This window comes from Amphiura filiformis, chromosome 1 (genome assembly GCF_039555335.1).
Source record: "Amphiura filiformis chromosome 1, Afil_fr2py, whole genome shotgun sequence".
Classification (NCBI taxonomy): domain Eukaryota; kingdom Metazoa; phylum Echinodermata; class Ophiuroidea; order Amphilepidida; family Amphiuridae; genus Amphiura; species Amphiura filiformis.
In genome coordinates this window covers 38155890-38173542 of record NC_092628.1, presented here as the reverse complement: position 1 = coordinate 38173542, position 17653 = coordinate 38155890, and the positions used below count along the sequence as shown (strand labels likewise).

General features: G+C 36.1%; 1 protein-coding gene across 1 annotated transcript in view; it reads right to left on the bottom strand.

Moving 5' to 3' along the window:
* LOC140146684 (synaptotagmin-17-like) overlaps positions 1 to 17653 on the bottom strand; it is a 128883-nt gene that overhangs the window by 44413 nt on the left and 66817 nt on the right. The window contains exons 2-3 of the mRNA XM_072168559.1: positions 15587 to 16486; positions 8867 to 8987 (exon numbers count right to left, since the gene is read on the bottom strand). Of these exons, the coding sequence (XP_072024660.1) occupies positions 8867 to 8987; positions 15587 to 16486 (1021 nt within the window). The remainder of the gene's footprint in view (positions 1 to 8866; positions 8988 to 15586; positions 16487 to 17653) is intronic.

Here is a 17653-nt window from a genome sequence, read left to right as displayed (position 1 = left end):
ATATATACTATAATGAGCTCGAAAACTTATACTATGTTCATATGATGAAATTGGTATTAAGTACAAATTTAGGAATACACCTATCCGACTTCGCCATTACTGCGCATTACTGCGGTTTCTCCGACGTAAAACTGCAGTGTCCCGAGGTCGGGGGTTCTGCCATTATTTATTGTGTGCTATACAGAATTGTACCCGGGAATTATATACACAGTGATATTCAATACACAATCATGAGTATTGAATTACGAATTAAATCTCCCGCTCTGGTATATACATCTGTGGTTCCGTCAATAGAGAGCCAAATACAGTAAACGCTTCTCGGATTGGTGTATTATACAGTGCATTATTGCTTTAAATGATTTGCTGATTAATCATACTTGGAACATTACTTACTTGAATTACCTAACCGCCAAAATATTCCTATTGCATTAATGTGCTTTATTTACGGTTTTGTGTGCTTCATATTTTGGATCTTAATATATCATTTCAGTTGTGTTTAGATATTTATGGAGAACTGGGAATAATTGAACGCATCTCACTGAATTAAACAACTTCACGATGGCTATCTCGTTGCCTTAAAGCTCAATTCATACTTCATCGCTGAGTGACGAGCGATTGACTTATGAACAATGAAGCAGAGCTCATTGGTCACATTATTCACACTGGAAAACGTTACCTCTATTACCAAATCATCACGTAGATGATACCATTAACATCCAAGTTCTGGAAAACATATGTATACTTTAACAATACTGATATTATTGTGAACACTTGTGGCTGAAATATCATGTTGATTGCTGTAATAAAACACTGGGCTTTCAAATTATGAAAAGAAACACGAGCTCAGCGTATAACAACTTTCACAGCCAGGATCAGTTCCAAGACTTTCGTACGGGTTACACATGATGCAGTTAATATGTCTACAGTAGAATTCACCACGACCTTTGCAGGACTTAAACCCCATTAAAGGCTATTAAACCAAGATAACACTAATTGAAAACAGCTCAACTATTTTAAATCAGATCTTCTCTGGTTAAATCCACACTACACATGTTTCTGTTTTACCTGTGCGATATTGCAATGAGCTGGTATTATAGTTTCAGTTGGGTGAACGATTATAAAGCAAACGCAAGGTAACAATACTGTGTTGGCCTTTGTAGACTTAACACGGTTTGGAAATAATTTCTTCTTTTTTTTTTTGGTGTTATCTGTCATTTACATATCAGGGAAGTACGACCATTTGCAGATGCCCAACCTACTCAGGTTTTAGCCTACATGTAATGAATTCATTATTCTTGATTGACATCAAGTACAAAAAATATCCGGCAAGTGGTTTAGCTTTAATGCCCTTCGAAAGAGAGCGGTACACAAGTGAGTGATAGTCAGTAAAAGATGCATTCGATTTACACGGACAATTTTGCAGACCGCGCCGTGCCCTTCCTTTCTAAAACACCAAAGTGCGAATATTTCCAAACACCTAAATTAGCTAAAAATTTAGGACATGTTACAAAACTATATTCTCTAGAATTTCAGAGAGTACTTTAAATATTGGCCGGTTATTTTTCACACAGTGACGTTAACTAGGCCAGTGACGTTAACTATACCTATAACATACACTGTTTATAGAGGTCACGCGTCAATGGTGAGAGTACTGTGTATTATGTATAGGAAAATTAACAGTAACTGCAGTATGAACGAGACAATTAGCAATAAGTTCCGGGAATTTCAAGCTAACTCAATTTTACGAGAGCGTACTAAACTACCGGCATTGTTCGAACCCGCATTTAAACCTTTTCGAACCCGCATCGATTACCTTTCTTTATAAAAGTAACTTCAGAATTTTGTTAATTCAAATCAAAAATCAATTCATGTCTTTCTTAGCTATACCTTGCACGCAACACAAAACCCCTGCGAATAACATTATCCTTTGTTTGTGTTGAATTCAAAACGCCCTAAAACGTTACATTAACACTATAGTATACAACTTTCGTATTGACACCATGACATCTGAGCAAGGAAAACGGCAACATTTTAGCGTGAATCGCTGCAATAATTTTGCAAATTAAAGGAAGGCGACCTGATATATTTAGAAAATGGAATTCTTTAAAATTGACGTATAACATAAAATGTAGTCCCTTTCAAGCATTCATGCAAAAAGAACACGTAAATCCTTATGGAATTACTGACATTTATACAGCGTGATATTCATGATACAGACTTGACATTTAATATGGAATATTTGTTCGCAAAATTCAAAGACTGGTCTGGAAGGGGTCTCCATAAATCGCACGGGGTAAATATTAATTGGGGTGTTTCGGGAGATGGTGTAAATTAATTGTTTGACAGAAAATGTGCTTTCCATTAGTTTACATAATGGCGCTCATTATGTACTGAATTAGCCTAAAATGGCGGATTTAAGGATACTGAATTTGATATTTGTGTTCGTTAGAACTGAAATGCACTTGTAATCTACCAGTTTTGAAAGTGGGAGGAGCTTTTTAAAATATGGCTCTGAAAAGTGTTACGCACTCAGAAATTTTGAACTGGCCACCTTGGGCCAAATGTTATAAACTTACTGTACACAAAGAAACAGCGTGAGTTCATTGGACAACCAAGAATCCGCGCAGTTGTTTTGTACTTTCATTTTATAACATTTGACCCCAAGGGGGCCATTCAAACTTTTTGAGTACGTAAAACTTTTATGAGCCATATTTTAAGCTCCTCCCATGTTCAAAAAATTGGTACATTGCAAATATATTTCAGCTGTGATGAATGCCAATTGCTGACGAAGTTTACGAAATTCCACTTCAAACCCCTATAAATTTGATAATAACAGAACAGTGTTGCATAAAGTCCGAAATTGTGTCCCCCACAAAGCTGAAATTCAGCCTCTCTAAATCCGCCATTTTAGGCAAATTCGCTACATTATGAGCACCATAATGTAAACTCATGGAAAGCACATTTTCTATCAAACAATTATTTTACACCGTCTCCCGACACATGCCAATTAAATTTAGCCCGTGCGGTTTATGCAAACCCCTTCCAGTCCAGTCTTGGAATTTTGCGAAAAAATATTCCATATTAAATGTCAAGTCTGTAATATAGCTACAGTGTTTCTATTAATGATATTCGTGTAATAAATTGATATCAAATGAGAGATCCTATTTTCCTCAATAACATATTGAAATTAGGAGTTCCAAATCAGCCGCATTTCGAAGATATCATCAAAACACTGTCGAATTAGTATCAAACGTGGTACCACAATCCGGGACCACAATTAAAACTAATTCAACAGTTTTTTGGATGATTTCTTCGGACATACTGATTTGGACCGCCTAATTTCAATATGTTAATGAGAAAAATATGAGCTTTCACCTGATACCAAAATCGGCATTTCTCTCAATCCAATATGTTTTAACTTTCGTTACACACTTTATCTTTCCAGAGAGAGTTGTACGGATGTATGATAGAAATCAAACTTTAATTTTGGTTAATTTGATACCTTTTAAATTAGAAATTTAAACTAGAGCGATAACCGCACCATAGCTGAACCATGTGGCTTCGGCAGTATAATGTGGTAGTCCTATACCCCTGTCATCATTGCATTTAAATTTAAGCTCAATTGAAGCATTTTGAAAACTTGACATTTGACCCCTTTATTGCCCCTTAATGACCTTAAATGAATTTTAAATTTTTTCAACATGTTTATAATGTCATAATGATCATTGCGTTTAAATTTCAGCTCAATCGGAGCATTTTGAAAAACTTGACCTTTGACCCCTTTATGACCCCTTAATGACCTTAAATGAATCTTAAAATGTTTTTAAAATGTTTAGAATGTCATAAGGATCATTGCATATAAATTTCAGCTCAATTGGAGCATTTTGACAAATTTGACCTTTGACCCCTTTATGACCCCTTAATGACCTTAAATGAATTTTAAAATATTTTTTAAATGTTTAGAATGTCATAAGGATCTTTTGACCCCTGTGACCCCTGGATGACCTCTGACGTTTTCGACATCATTCGCAAAAGGTTATAAAAGATTGTCAGAAAACGTTTAAATGTCGGGTTATATAAAGGGTATATTAAGAGTATAAAACGTTTTCATAACCTTAAAAAGCATTTTTTGATAATATATTGCTCAGCAAACAAAAATGTTTTACAGAAAACGTTTAAATGTCGGGTTATATAAACGGTATAAAAACGTTTTAATAACATTCAAACAACATTCTTGAAAACTTTATACAAAACATTCTAAACAGAATGTTATTCTGAGGTTGAAAAAATATTTTGCGAAAAAAGTTTGCCCAAAATATTTTCAATAACGTTTTAAAAACGTTTTCATGACCTTTATATAACCCGACATTTAAATGTTACTAAAAGGTTTTGAAAAAAAACATTTTAAGAACAATTCTGTGTTTGCTGGGTTCAAATATTTTAACATAATGTTATTTACGTATTGACACAATATTTGGCAAAAATGTTTGCAAAAATAGTTTACAATAACATTTTTGAAAACATTTAAAAATATTGTTGTAGTGTGTTTTCATACAAAACGTTTTAAAACGTTATCATGACCTTTATATAACCCGACATTTTAATGTTATTAAAACGTTTTACCTAAACCAAAAGCCAAAATATAACTTATTTAAAATGTTTTTAAAACGTTTTTGTGTTTGCTGGGAAGTAACAAAGACTACTATAGGCTGAGACCATTTCATGGTTCAGCAAAAATATATATAGAGAATGTTTAAAAAAGACATTAACTCTGGTCTTACCTATGTATTTTGGAATATATTTTACTTCCTGTAAAGTCTAGGCAAAAGCGCAATGCGTTGTTCTTACCAATGCATTGTTATGTTTTACCATAAGGTGAGTGGGATGGCAGGAATTTATTTGTCCAGTTTCAGCCATTTAACTAAAAACTTATTGATTCTTAATATTAACACATTGATCTTATAGAAAGTGAGTAAAGGTAGCCAATAATCACATTTATATCTCTAAAGCTCTTACGGGTCCCTCCCGAGAAAATCAAATGACACACCCTATATCAAACCTTGGGATCTGATCTTAATAATTACTTGAGTGCAAAAACTGCCCGGGCTTAATTGATACCGAGCGAGCAGAAAGTATCAATAATCCTAATATGACGTCACTGGGATGTCATAATCTGACTGCATTCTTTATAAACTGCGAAAACTTCGACCTATATAGCAAAGACCGAAATTGACATTTAGATTCAAATCGTGCAAACATTTCATTTCACCGCCTTTCGCTGTAAAAATGAGAAACAAATCAAATTACCATTCAGTTTGAAGACTATATCACTAGCGCATTTTTTTCCATTATGCTTAAGGCAGTTACCACTATTTTCATGGACTCTAATATATTACTGAGGCCTCCCCGCTATAGACAGAGGGCTAGGTCTTATTGAGATATATTGCCATTATTTCGCCTGCTCAAAAAATTATAATTACGATACGTTACTACCTATATCGCACCTGTAATAATAAAGAAGTAAAATGCCTAAAATGTTTTTTCAAAATAAGTAAAACCGCTTTGACAAAATACCTATGCTCTGTTATTTTCTTTTCCTTTTCAACCACAAAACAACTCACAGTATCTTGAAGAAAAAAGTCACAAGCACTGCTGACGTCGCAAATTAGATGAAACTTTGCTGTTGGCAAACCCCTGACGAGCACTCTACTTACTCTTTTTGTCAATTTCAGTGACGAATGCCATTTTATTTATCAAGTTTTCTGGACAATTCCTATTTTTAGCTTCGAGTCAAATGAACCGAATGATTCAAATTCACCTCAATGCATTTAACCAAGACTGGGAAAAGTACAAACAAGACCGTTGACGTGGGACAAACACCCAACACTGTTGCTGAGACATCGCATTACCGGGTTTGTTCAAATCACTTCGAATAGCAACAATTTGAATATCTACACTGGGATTTGAATCCATTTGTATTTGGTTTAGGTACTTTAGGGACTCTCATTTCAACCGCCGTACTAGTGTTTACCTTGGTGACAGGTGATTGATGTCACGTGATAATGACGTTAACGACAGAATTAGGCAATTCAATAATTTTGATAATGGTGTTATCGCAACTTCGCAATTTATTATGTCATGAAAAATAACAACACTACAACAATATTTGTCAAATTGTTATTGTAAAATATTTTTGGTAAACATTTTGGCAAATTATTTATCAACTCTTAAATAACAGTTTGTTAAAATGTTTTGCATTAAGTTTTCAAAAATGTTTGTGGAGCGTTATTACAAATGTTTTATACCCTTTATATAACCGACAATGAACTTTTTCTGTAAAACGTTCTGTGTTTGCTGGGCCTCTACTCGAGTAAATAAACAATGAGAAATGGTCATCCGAACCTTGGACCCTCGGATATCTAGCCATCTGTAGCCAACTGAGATATCAATGTATTATTTTCATGTAACCCACACAGAGTTAGCCTAGTATCAAGATATAGACGGGTCAATTTAAGTAAAATAATAGGTGCACCTAGACAAAATTGGAACACTAATGTTTTTGCTTACTGGTGACTCTAAACACCCACCTGAACAACATATCCAAAAGGACAAAAAAGTGAATATGGGGGGAAAATGTCTACAGACAGAGGCATTTTGATGTGACACGATTATTGAAACACGTCAGGTTGAAACGTAAATTGCTTTCGAACCAAGGAAGTTTGTGCGATGTTTACGCAAATCTTCTAACAAACCGAAGGCAAGCACTGACAAATTCGCGTTTTATATAGAATTGCAGATTGAATGAATGAATGAATGAATGAATGAATGAATGAATGAATGAATGAATGAATGAATGAATAAATGAATGAATGAATGTACGTAGTGGTAATAAAATGAGAACATGTTGCTTATCGGGAGCGCTTTCGAGGAACTTCCTCGTCATCTAGTGTGACGTCATCTGATCAGGTTAGTCTCTAGCCGCTTCCGAGTAAATCATCAGAGCTACCAACATCCGTTGACGATGAGGAAATTCCGCGAACGCACTCCCGGTAACCAGCGAAATAGACAAGTAGTGTTGAAATTTCAATTACTAGTATACTCAAAGAATTTTTTTGAATCGATGTACGAACAAAAGCATGACGTACGAGCGTATGTAGGGGGGAAGCGTTATATATTTCGTGTGCATTTTTGGTATGGAGCATTTATCTTGAATAATGCTCGAACTTTAGCTAAATTTGCTTGTACTGTCCCGAATAGCGTAATAGAATGTAGAAAGAAAAACAAATTTTCCCCTCGTACGTTTGTTCATCACTTTTCCCGAAATTCTGTCAAATGAAAAAGTAGATAACAATTAAAAACAAGAAAATGTTGTCATTCAAACGTCTTCTCTTTTCTTTGGATTGATTTTTTTCTTTACATTTGACAATTATTTTGGAGGTGGCCATATTGTTTATGTTGTAATGTCTTACTATCCGCAATTCGCAACCATTGTGATTCGCAACATTCAATGACAGTGGGAATATAAATATTGATTTTTCTATGCTCTCTGAAGCCATTTTGTTGTCCTCGCGGTTCCACACGCCATGCAGTTTGGAATATTGTTACATCTGAATTCGGAATGCTCTGCATGTGTTGTTTTGATAAAACAATGGCGAACACACAATGAAGAAAATTCATAACAATATTCCTCGTTTAGTGCCTGATCACAACTGCAGCTGGGAAATTTTGAAATTAATTACATTTCGACATTATCTTACACAGGTGTTTTTCCGCGACCTAAATGACGGGTGCGTTACGATATTACTATTCCAATAAGTGTGCTTAAATTTGGAATTCCACCTGCGCCGCCCTGAAGGGCCATTGTTCCCGATGTTGTTCGATTTCCAATTATGATCGTTCATTGATTGTTCTGATAGAGCTACAAGTACGAGCATCAGTGTCATAGATCTTAGAACTCTGAGCACCTAGGGCGGTCTTCCTGGGGAGCCCGATTTGAAAAATATTGCAAATAAGGAGTATAAAATCATCTACTCATTTTATCAAGTGTCCTAGCCATTTTGTTTTTCTCTCGGGTGCCTCGAGACAAAACAACCCTTCAGGGGCGGGCCTGGTTCACCAAGCCGGGGGATGGGCAAAATTTCCAAATCCCCTGACATTTTGACTTTACCGGGACAAATACGCGCAAAAAGTTGCAATTTTAGCGCTAAAATGGGTAAATATCGCGGCATAAATCCGGATCCAGGGAAGATGCATTTTCGGTCAATTTTGTCCCGGTATATCGACTCATGCCCTCGGTCGGTACGCTTCTGCAACCATGTTAGAATCTAAAAATCCAAGGAAAATGAGATGGGCACTTTTGCCTGTGAGTATTGCATGTTCCGACACGAGCTTTACCTTTACTTGACCTTATTAAAGCTAGTATACTCCTGTCTTCAAGTTTGGTCAATATCAAAATATAATACTAATTGGGGTGATAAAATCTTTTTATCGATCTCACAAAAAGAGATATCCTTCTACCCCTTTCATCCCATTACGCTTATATGTTACATTAGAACTAGCGCGCATAATATGGGCGATTAGATCACAAATCCTGTGCCCACGATATGCCCTACTTCTGTATGTCCTTCTAATTGTGCTCGTAGTAGTGTGGATTTCGTGAAATATTGTTTTACACGAGTCAGGAATAGAACAAATAAATTGGTAGCTCATAGGAATGGCATGTATTAATTCTAATACGCAGCTGAGGAAAAGCGATTATCATTTAGCCAATCAGTTCGAGCGTACTTCGAGATACAATCATACAAGCCGGCTCATTGGTGTTTGTTTGATGAATCTCTCATCGTTATGACTTGAATTTGAGACTTACCTGAACCCCGTCCTATATCTCTCTGGAGGAGTTGTTTGGCCTTGATCACGTCAATGTTTAGTCTCCCGGCACTAGGTAGATAGTTGAGGGATAGAAGAATCTCACCATGCCCAGGATTATTCTAACATAGGTGAAAAAAATCGTATGGAATTATAAACGAGATTGTTATTGTTTCTTACGTGCACTTACTAAACATTCTAAAGCCACTACCCCTGTCCCACTTCCTCTTCCAGTCACCGCCACACAGATAGGATTAGAAATTTGTCACGTTGATGCGGTATGTGGGGTGCTGATTGGTTACAGCGAGATGTCAATTTGACTTGATGGGTGCTGATTGGTTACAGCGAGATATCAATTTGACTTGATGGGTGCTGATTGGATACGGTAGTTCAAATTGACGTCACACGTTCACGTACCGCTCCCGCACCCAAGTCATTAGGTTACCGCCGTCGCCACCAACAACCCCAGCAAACACAAAAACGTTTTAAAAACGTTTTAAAAAGGTTATATTTTGGCTTTTGGTTTAGGTAAAAACGTTTTAATAACATTAAAATGTCGGGTTATATAAAGGTCATGATAACGTTTTAAAACGTTTTGAATGAAAACACACTACAACAATATTTTTAAATGTTTTCAAAAAATGTTATTGTAAACTATTTTTGCAAACAATTTTGCCAAATATTGTGCCAATATTTAAATAACATTATGTTAAAATATTTGAACCAAACAAACACAGAAATGTTCTTAAAATGTTTTTTTCAAAACCTTTTAATAACATTTAAATGTCGGGTTATACAAAGGTCATGAAAACGTTTTTAAAACGTTATTGAAAATATTTTGGGCAAACATTTTTCGCAAAATATTTTTCAACTCCCAAAATAACATTCTGTTTAGAATGTTTTGTATCAAGTTTTCAAGAATGTTTTTGGAATGTTATTAAAATGTTTTTATACCCTTTATATAACCCGACATTTAAACGTTTTCTGAGCAGTAGATTGTCAAAAAATGTTTTTTAAGGTTATGAAAACGTTTTATACTCTTAATATACCGTTTATATAACCCGACATTTAAACGTTTTCTGACAACCTTTTATAACCTTTTGCGAATGATGTCGAAAACGTTTTGTGTTTGCTGGGACGACATCATTAGGCAATCCACCAATAAGGCAAGAATAAATGGAAATAACGATTTATAGTGCATATTGTCACGTCTCAAGTTGAGAGGAACGCCTAATTGGATGATACTGCCCATGCAGTGAGACTGCATGTTGGCATATCCCATAACTGTCCCATGCATTGAGACTGTTTAGCATATCCCATATATTGAAACTGTCCTATGCAGTGAGACTATTAGCATATCCCATGCAGTGAGATTGTTTAGCATATCCCATAAATTGGAACTGTCCCATGCAGTGAGACTGTTAGCATATCTTATGTAGTGAGACTGTCCTATACAGTGAGACTATTAGCATATCCCATGTAGTGAGATTGTTTAGCATATCCCATAAATTGGAACTGTCCCATGCAGTGAGACTGTTAGCATATCCTATGTAGTGAGACTGTCCTATACAGTGAGACTATTAGCATATCCCATGCCAGCAGTGAGACTGTCCCACTGGCTTGCAGTGAGACTGTTGGCATATCCCTTGCACTGAGACTGTCCCATGCAGTGAGACTGTTGGCATATCCCATGCAGTGAGACTGCCCCCTGCAGTGATACTGTCAACATTTGTCAACCAATCGCCTCAGGCGGAGACGAAACGCGCAGATGTAGACACCCAAACGACAAAGAAGACAGGGAGGAAGGAGAGACACTTGGTGAAACGGCTGCTAGCGTCTAGCATATAAACGGATCCCAAAAGAAGAAAGCAATAAGTGTAATATAAGTGCAAGTGCAAAGATAGTATCAATGTCAGTCAAAGTAGATTAAGTGAGCGGCCTTATCTTATGTTTCTTCTCATTTTATATTAATATAGGATTTTCAATTGAACTGTAAATATCGTCATTTAATTTAAACACGTCATATACTTTAATGGTGTTTTCTTTAAACCTAATCCTGTCTAAATTGCAAAGAAAGCAGTAAAATCCTTGCCACTGGAAATCTTCATACCTGGATAACGATCTTAAACAGTATATCTAAAAGACGTAGGTGGTTTATTCAAAAAGAAAACCTTACCAGTTACCAATCAATTTTATGATTATTTTTTTAATTAAATTTCGTTGGCAGCGAATAATTTGCGAAATTGTTTATATATATATATTTTAATCTGGGGCTCTTCCAGGCAACAAATTCCAGCAAAAAATAGATGAAAATCACGAATCCTCAATTTGAGAGGCTCAGTTTGGATAATCTGTATTTTTTCAGTCATTTAATTGCATTTCCAAGTTTTTTTTCAGTAACATTTGGGAACTGGAATTCCAGTTGTTTTCAGAAAGCAAACTTGGAAATCTTTTATTTCAAAGTTGCTCCTCTATAGGGGGTGGAATAGCCCCTTATAACCTTCACCGAATTACTATAATTTACCAACGGGTGAGGGTGTTACCACTTCCTATTATTTCCAAAATAATTGTTAGGTTACCAGCCCACCCCTCGGACTTCGCCAGCATACACTACACCCAGGTAGGGTGGTATCACAGTTTGTGTTGTTAAAATTACTGTAAAGGATGTCCCCACAATTACATCAGCCCTTGGTAATAATCGCTCTATGACCAAATCGTGCCAATTGCCAGTGGCATACCGTAAACGTTCGCCTAATGGCTCCCTTGACATAACTGGAATTGTAGACACAAACTAAATGTGCCCTCCCATAAAAATCCCACCAGCAAAAGGGCACATACCCTTAATTCTTGTTGGGATTTTTAGAGGAGGAAAAGCTCTCTCTATCTTCTAGCGCAAGAAGACCGTAAGTCCACTTGGCCCCTCAACATGTATAGACTCAAGTTATAGTTTCGTATATTTGGTAATGTTTTATACATGTTCAGGGCCAAAACAAATCTTTCACAACCTTTCATGATGTTTTCACCCTGGAACATGGATTAAACATTATAAAACCCTGAGAAACTATACGCAACTTTAGTGCATACATGTTGAGGGGCCAAGTGGACTTACGGTCTTCTTGCGCTCAGGTCTTCAATTTACCTCAAGGCAAAGGAGCCCAGGTGCGCCACACACAGACATCGCCTGGCTAATAATTATTTGGTGCAGCAGATATACTAAAATAAATACCCGGGATCGATACACGTGAATTGCCATGTACGATTTTGATATCAGACGAAAATCTTCGGATACCGGGATAGAAAATGATGAATATCTCCCGTCTCAAGAAACCAGATATGGGCTCATACACTTGAACATACGTGTTGAACAGATATGATAGTCGTTAGCTTGCGTCTTGAGAAAAGGCCGTGAATCTTGAACTCAAAATCTGACCAAAATTCTAATTTTATATTGCGTTGGTCCTGTATGGACTACAGCGCACAGGCTATAGCTGCACTCACTACTCCAGTGGAGGCAGTATGACCATTGACCGCAATGTCGTATACAAGCTTACTCACACAGCGAGAAATCAATTACCCCGGCTATTGTCAGTAGCCCTAGTCAGGTCACTTGGCTAATTTAATGCGTCTCATAAGGTCGAAATAAAATGGCCATGCGTGGCTGTGGATTCAACCTACCATGGCGATTTCTACCATGAAGATATCGGGGCGATGACACTGTGCGCCATTAGGCGAACGTTTACGGTAGTTCATTTAACCCTATTCAAAAAGCTTGACCCCTAGTTGTGGAGTATGGGTTTTTGTAACCAATACACTCAAAAGTTATTATAATTATGTATGCAGAGGTTTATTGTTGTTGAAGAACCGTGTACTAATAGATGAACATGCTTTGAAATCATATTGTCTCGAACAAAACGGATACAACTGAAAATCCATATGGAGTTTAGTTATGTTAATTATTGCTTTTTACACTTAGCAATCGAAACTATTGTAGTATTTTTTATTAATGTTTTTGTATGCAATTAGGTTCAAATAGTTTGTGAAATAGTCAAACCATAATGCACGGATTTTTGAGATATGTGCATAGAGTTTATAAATGTATGCGCTATGGAAACCTAGAAGATCTGTCAAAATAATATATCTAAACATTATTTTTAATTTTTGGTCAATTAATTTGATATTCTCTTTAATTTCAATACAGGAACTATCAATATTTATAATGAACATATACAAGTATTTTGGTACAGAGACTGAGCCTGACATATCTGTTGTACAAATCATGTACGACGTTAATAAAACAGGCTCTTTGATCTTAGTTTGCTAAGCTATCTTGTTGCAGTCAGACTTATGTTGAAGTTCGACTTACTATTTACATTACCCGATTAAATTGCTCTTTGCTCTTAATCTATATACGAACAAAATATTTCCATTATTGTCACTCATGATTTTATTGCCTTTATGTTACCGTTAAAATATTGTAGCTAGAAAAATATAGCATATTATAGTTTAATCATTTATGCCATATATTGGTTTGGTTAAAATGAACGGCAACCATTTTGATGTCAATAGTCAAGTCAATAGGAGAATTAGAGCAGGAGTGCTTTTGGGAAAATGAGTGAAATGAGTGAGGTGATGCAGAGCAATATGCTACAATCTCAAATTATCTATCACCTATGGTGCAGAGATCTGGTCCATGGCACCGAAGCAAAAACTATAAAGTAGCACAATGGTCGTTTTATCTTTTTCGTATCTCACGTCATTGGCATCGCTTGTACTAGCGAGCATATCAATTGTATACCTTATTGATTTTGATTTCAGCAGTTAATTACGTCACATCTAACCAATCAGAAGAAAGAAGTTGTCTTCAGAACGCAGACACGGATAAGTCTAGGCTGATCTACACAAAAGTGCTGTAGTCTCACGCACATTCTTGAGATTCGGCCTATTGTCAATAAGACTTGCCAACTCAACATGGGAAGTAACGACATGAGATCAGAACACTGAAACTGTAAGTATTGTTGGGGTATTGTTATGCAGTATCTTTCGACTATATTTATAGATACATTTGAATGCAAAGGCGGTAAACAACACGAGACTACTGTGCAACACAATTGTCTATTTTTTTCAACTTTGTGTTTATATTCTAAACGTTTCCGTCGATAAATGTTTTTTTTTTCCGCCGGCAAATACTTTCAAAATGTCGTATTATTATAATTTCGGAATCCCTCCATGTGTAATAAATGTGCTATTCAATTAATTCTTAAATTTGATGATAGTTATCTAAAAAGTTCCTATCTTTTTGAATGGCATGAGGATTTGACCACGCTTGCTGGTCTTGGTATGTAGTGCCTATGGGTCACGTGTGTATTTATAAATACGTATTTATAAATATAGTCGAAGCATACGGTTATGTAATACGAAAAAAGATAAAACCACCAACAGGGAATATGCATTCTGGATATTACTAGGTGAGACAGGAAAACAAATGCTTGGATTAGAAGCGTACAAAAGCCACCCGCAGTTAATAACAATAGAGGAGAATGACCAGTGTGGCATAAAATCCGACATTCCTTCATTTGTGACAATGTAATAGCATAAGGAGAACATCACACATGCCAATTATGTTTTTCTTAGGCGGGTCTTTTTGCCAACAGTAATATTTCACTCTGGATGTACATCAACATCCAGCATTCTATTGAATGATAAGAAAACAAGGCACGTCGGTGTAATAGTTGTGAATAAATATTTATAGCAATAAAGTCTGCCCAATTGTTTTTCGTCTGTCTACAAACACGACAAACCGCAGCTTCTGAAAGTCAAATTATTTAATAACATACATCATTACATGTGGATGGAATGTATAAATAGCAACAGAATTTGTCTCAAAATTAACAACACGCTTCCTGCAATCAATACAGGATTTAAACAATTAAAGCCATATTATAACATTTACTGAGGAGGACGCCCTCAATATTTTTCAAAATTCTTTTTTACACCATTATATTGCACTTAAAATTCCTTAGTTGTTCGGGTTAAAAATATAAAGGGATATATCTGACAGTAAAAGCTAACATTTTATGGCAAAGAAATGCTAATATATTTTGTATGAAAATGTTATAATATGGCTTTAATTAAATTATATATTAACAGTTTGAAATAAACTTGTGCTTGTTAAACCAATTTAAAATGTATGTACTATGATATTTCGTCCATCTCATTGAAGGGTTTCATTAGATATCAGCCGAACTTAATACTTGAATACAGAGAGTGCAATTATTTGCTGCGTCACGTATGCGATGATTATATTTAAGATTGGAAACTTGGCGGGAAAAGAGATTATAATAACAACCATAAACCAGTTTCTCTATAAAGTGGATTAGTATATAAATATGGAACGTTTATGAGCACAATAGTAAGAATGTTTTCATGAGGTAAAATATAAACTTTTAAACTTTAAACGAGGCTTTGAATGGAACAATTCATATTGCATCAAATGAAAACATTCTTTCTTTTGTACGAAAAATAACATTCAAATTTGTTTCTTCCATCTACTTCATAATTCCCATCCCCGGGACAACGAAATAAATAAAAAACATTTAAAACATGGTTATTTTATTTTTAATTTAGTGCCTTTTATTAAATGGCCTATGGTGACTGGTAAGATGGTTATCAAGAAAAATGGATCTGATCAACAAATTATTTTTTTTTAAACTTAGCTTCTTACCTGATTAGGGGGTTGCAGAGGTTTCCAATAATGATTCCCCTTTAGTAAATTTACACCATCTAACGGCAAGGTATGTTGACCAATAACACAATGCCGTGAAAACTTATCAAAATCCAGTACTGACAAATGCAACCACCGTCTCTGAGCTTCTTGAAAAGCAATATCGAAGGCGAAATTCTCTTCAAAGTCAGGCTCTTGTGTTTTCTTTTTCACAGATGTTTGTCTTGATTCCTTCTGATCAGGAAGAAGACATATTTTGACATATGGATTAGAATGAGCTAAGTCTTGTTTCGTTGTATCATAGAATACAGGCGGCGGCAACTCTCGTGCTTGTATTATCCTTATGTTTAGTTGCTCATTACCAACATCATACTTAATCCCAAAGTGTATTTTCCCCAGTTTATATCGAGCAACTTTCTCTTCGTCTGTTAAGTCCTCTTCATTCTCAGTTACTTCATAAAGTTTCGGCTCAATCTTAAGATCTTCTTCAGAAAATACACCAAAATCATTGGTGTATCTTCTTTGTAATTGTCTTGGTTGAATAGCCTCCTGATTGGTACTTGGAGGCCAGAATTCGATAGGTTTCATATCGATAATTGGCACAGGTGTACTACTACGTCGAGTATAGTCTGATACTGGCGTGGAACCACGACGTGAATCAGAACACGATGCATGGGAAGACCTACGTGAACTGCTTGACGGAAGCCTCGTTGAATGTGTCGTACTCGTAGGTGTATCTGGCACCGTTACTCCACTAGATAGATCTTCCTCTGAGGTAGCAAAATGGTTTTGAAGGTCTTCTAGGGAGGGCGATCGCCGACGAAAACAACAATCGCAGCATTTCTGACATCTTTCTCCACAACAGGCTACTGACAGCTTCCATAGAAGGTCACCTGTGAACTGTAATAGACAAGAGAGAGATTTGGTAAGGAAAACTATAGCTTTGTGGGTTTCGCATACTGCCAAACCAAAGATAATTACAAATGTTCGTCAGTTTGCAAAAATCATTACGATTATTTACGATCATTTTGACCACACGCGAAACTTGAGGACCCGCGGTTGGTGGACTTTTGCGCCCAGGGCTTTTGCGGTTGGTGTAATTTCGCAGTTCATCTTTATTGAGCAATATTATAAATGGTCTGTGGCAAAAAAGAAAACCAGGTCCTACTCGTCGGACTAGAAACAATCACCTTTGCTTTATAATTTATAGATATTGCCCGGAAATCGACATATAGCGGGTGCAGAAAGTGTTATACACTTTTCTATGGAAGTTTTAGTTTACAAACCCGGAAGAATTTTGTTCCGAAGGATTATTTTGTCATGTCCGAAATGTTTTTATTCCGAATGAGTTTCCATAGAAAAGCGTGTTTAGACAAAACATACACATTTGGAACTAAAATAGTTGAGAATATCCCGCCGCGCCCGCTACCACTTTTTTTTTCAACAAATGACTTTTTTCGTCCTAAAAAGAGAACAAAAGCAACATATTTATGTGAATGATACCCCACAGCCTATTCCCCGATCTTTCACGTTCACTAAAAAGATTGTGCCCTGAGCCTGCGCTCTAATTCATGAATTATTGGATAGTAAAATTAGCCGGTACAGCAGCTTATTGCACACTCACTCAATACGTTCTTTGTGATGATACTTTGTATGAGCCATAATCATCTCATCCCCAATAGCACAGCTCAATGACCTCCATTAAACAAACAAAGCTCATATTTGAACCTTAAGTTGTAGAACATGAGTTTTTGTACCCAACACATCCAAAGGTTATGTTTTGAGCGTGCAAGCATATCGGGACTACGAACTGTGTTCAAGAGATTGTCATTTTTGAGATGTATTGACTATTTGTGTTTACCTTGCTTTTTGTTCCGTGAAGGTTTGGGTTTTCGTAAAAAGCCATTTGTCACATTATATTTCATGGCTATTGCCTTGGAGCATTTAACATTTGTTATACGTTTTCTTCTTTTTTTAGCCTTTCTCAGGCTCCTTTCATCGACGTTATTTGTCCTGGTTGGATCGTAAGTATAGCACGCGCCGATTCTTCTCCCAAGCATTTTAATA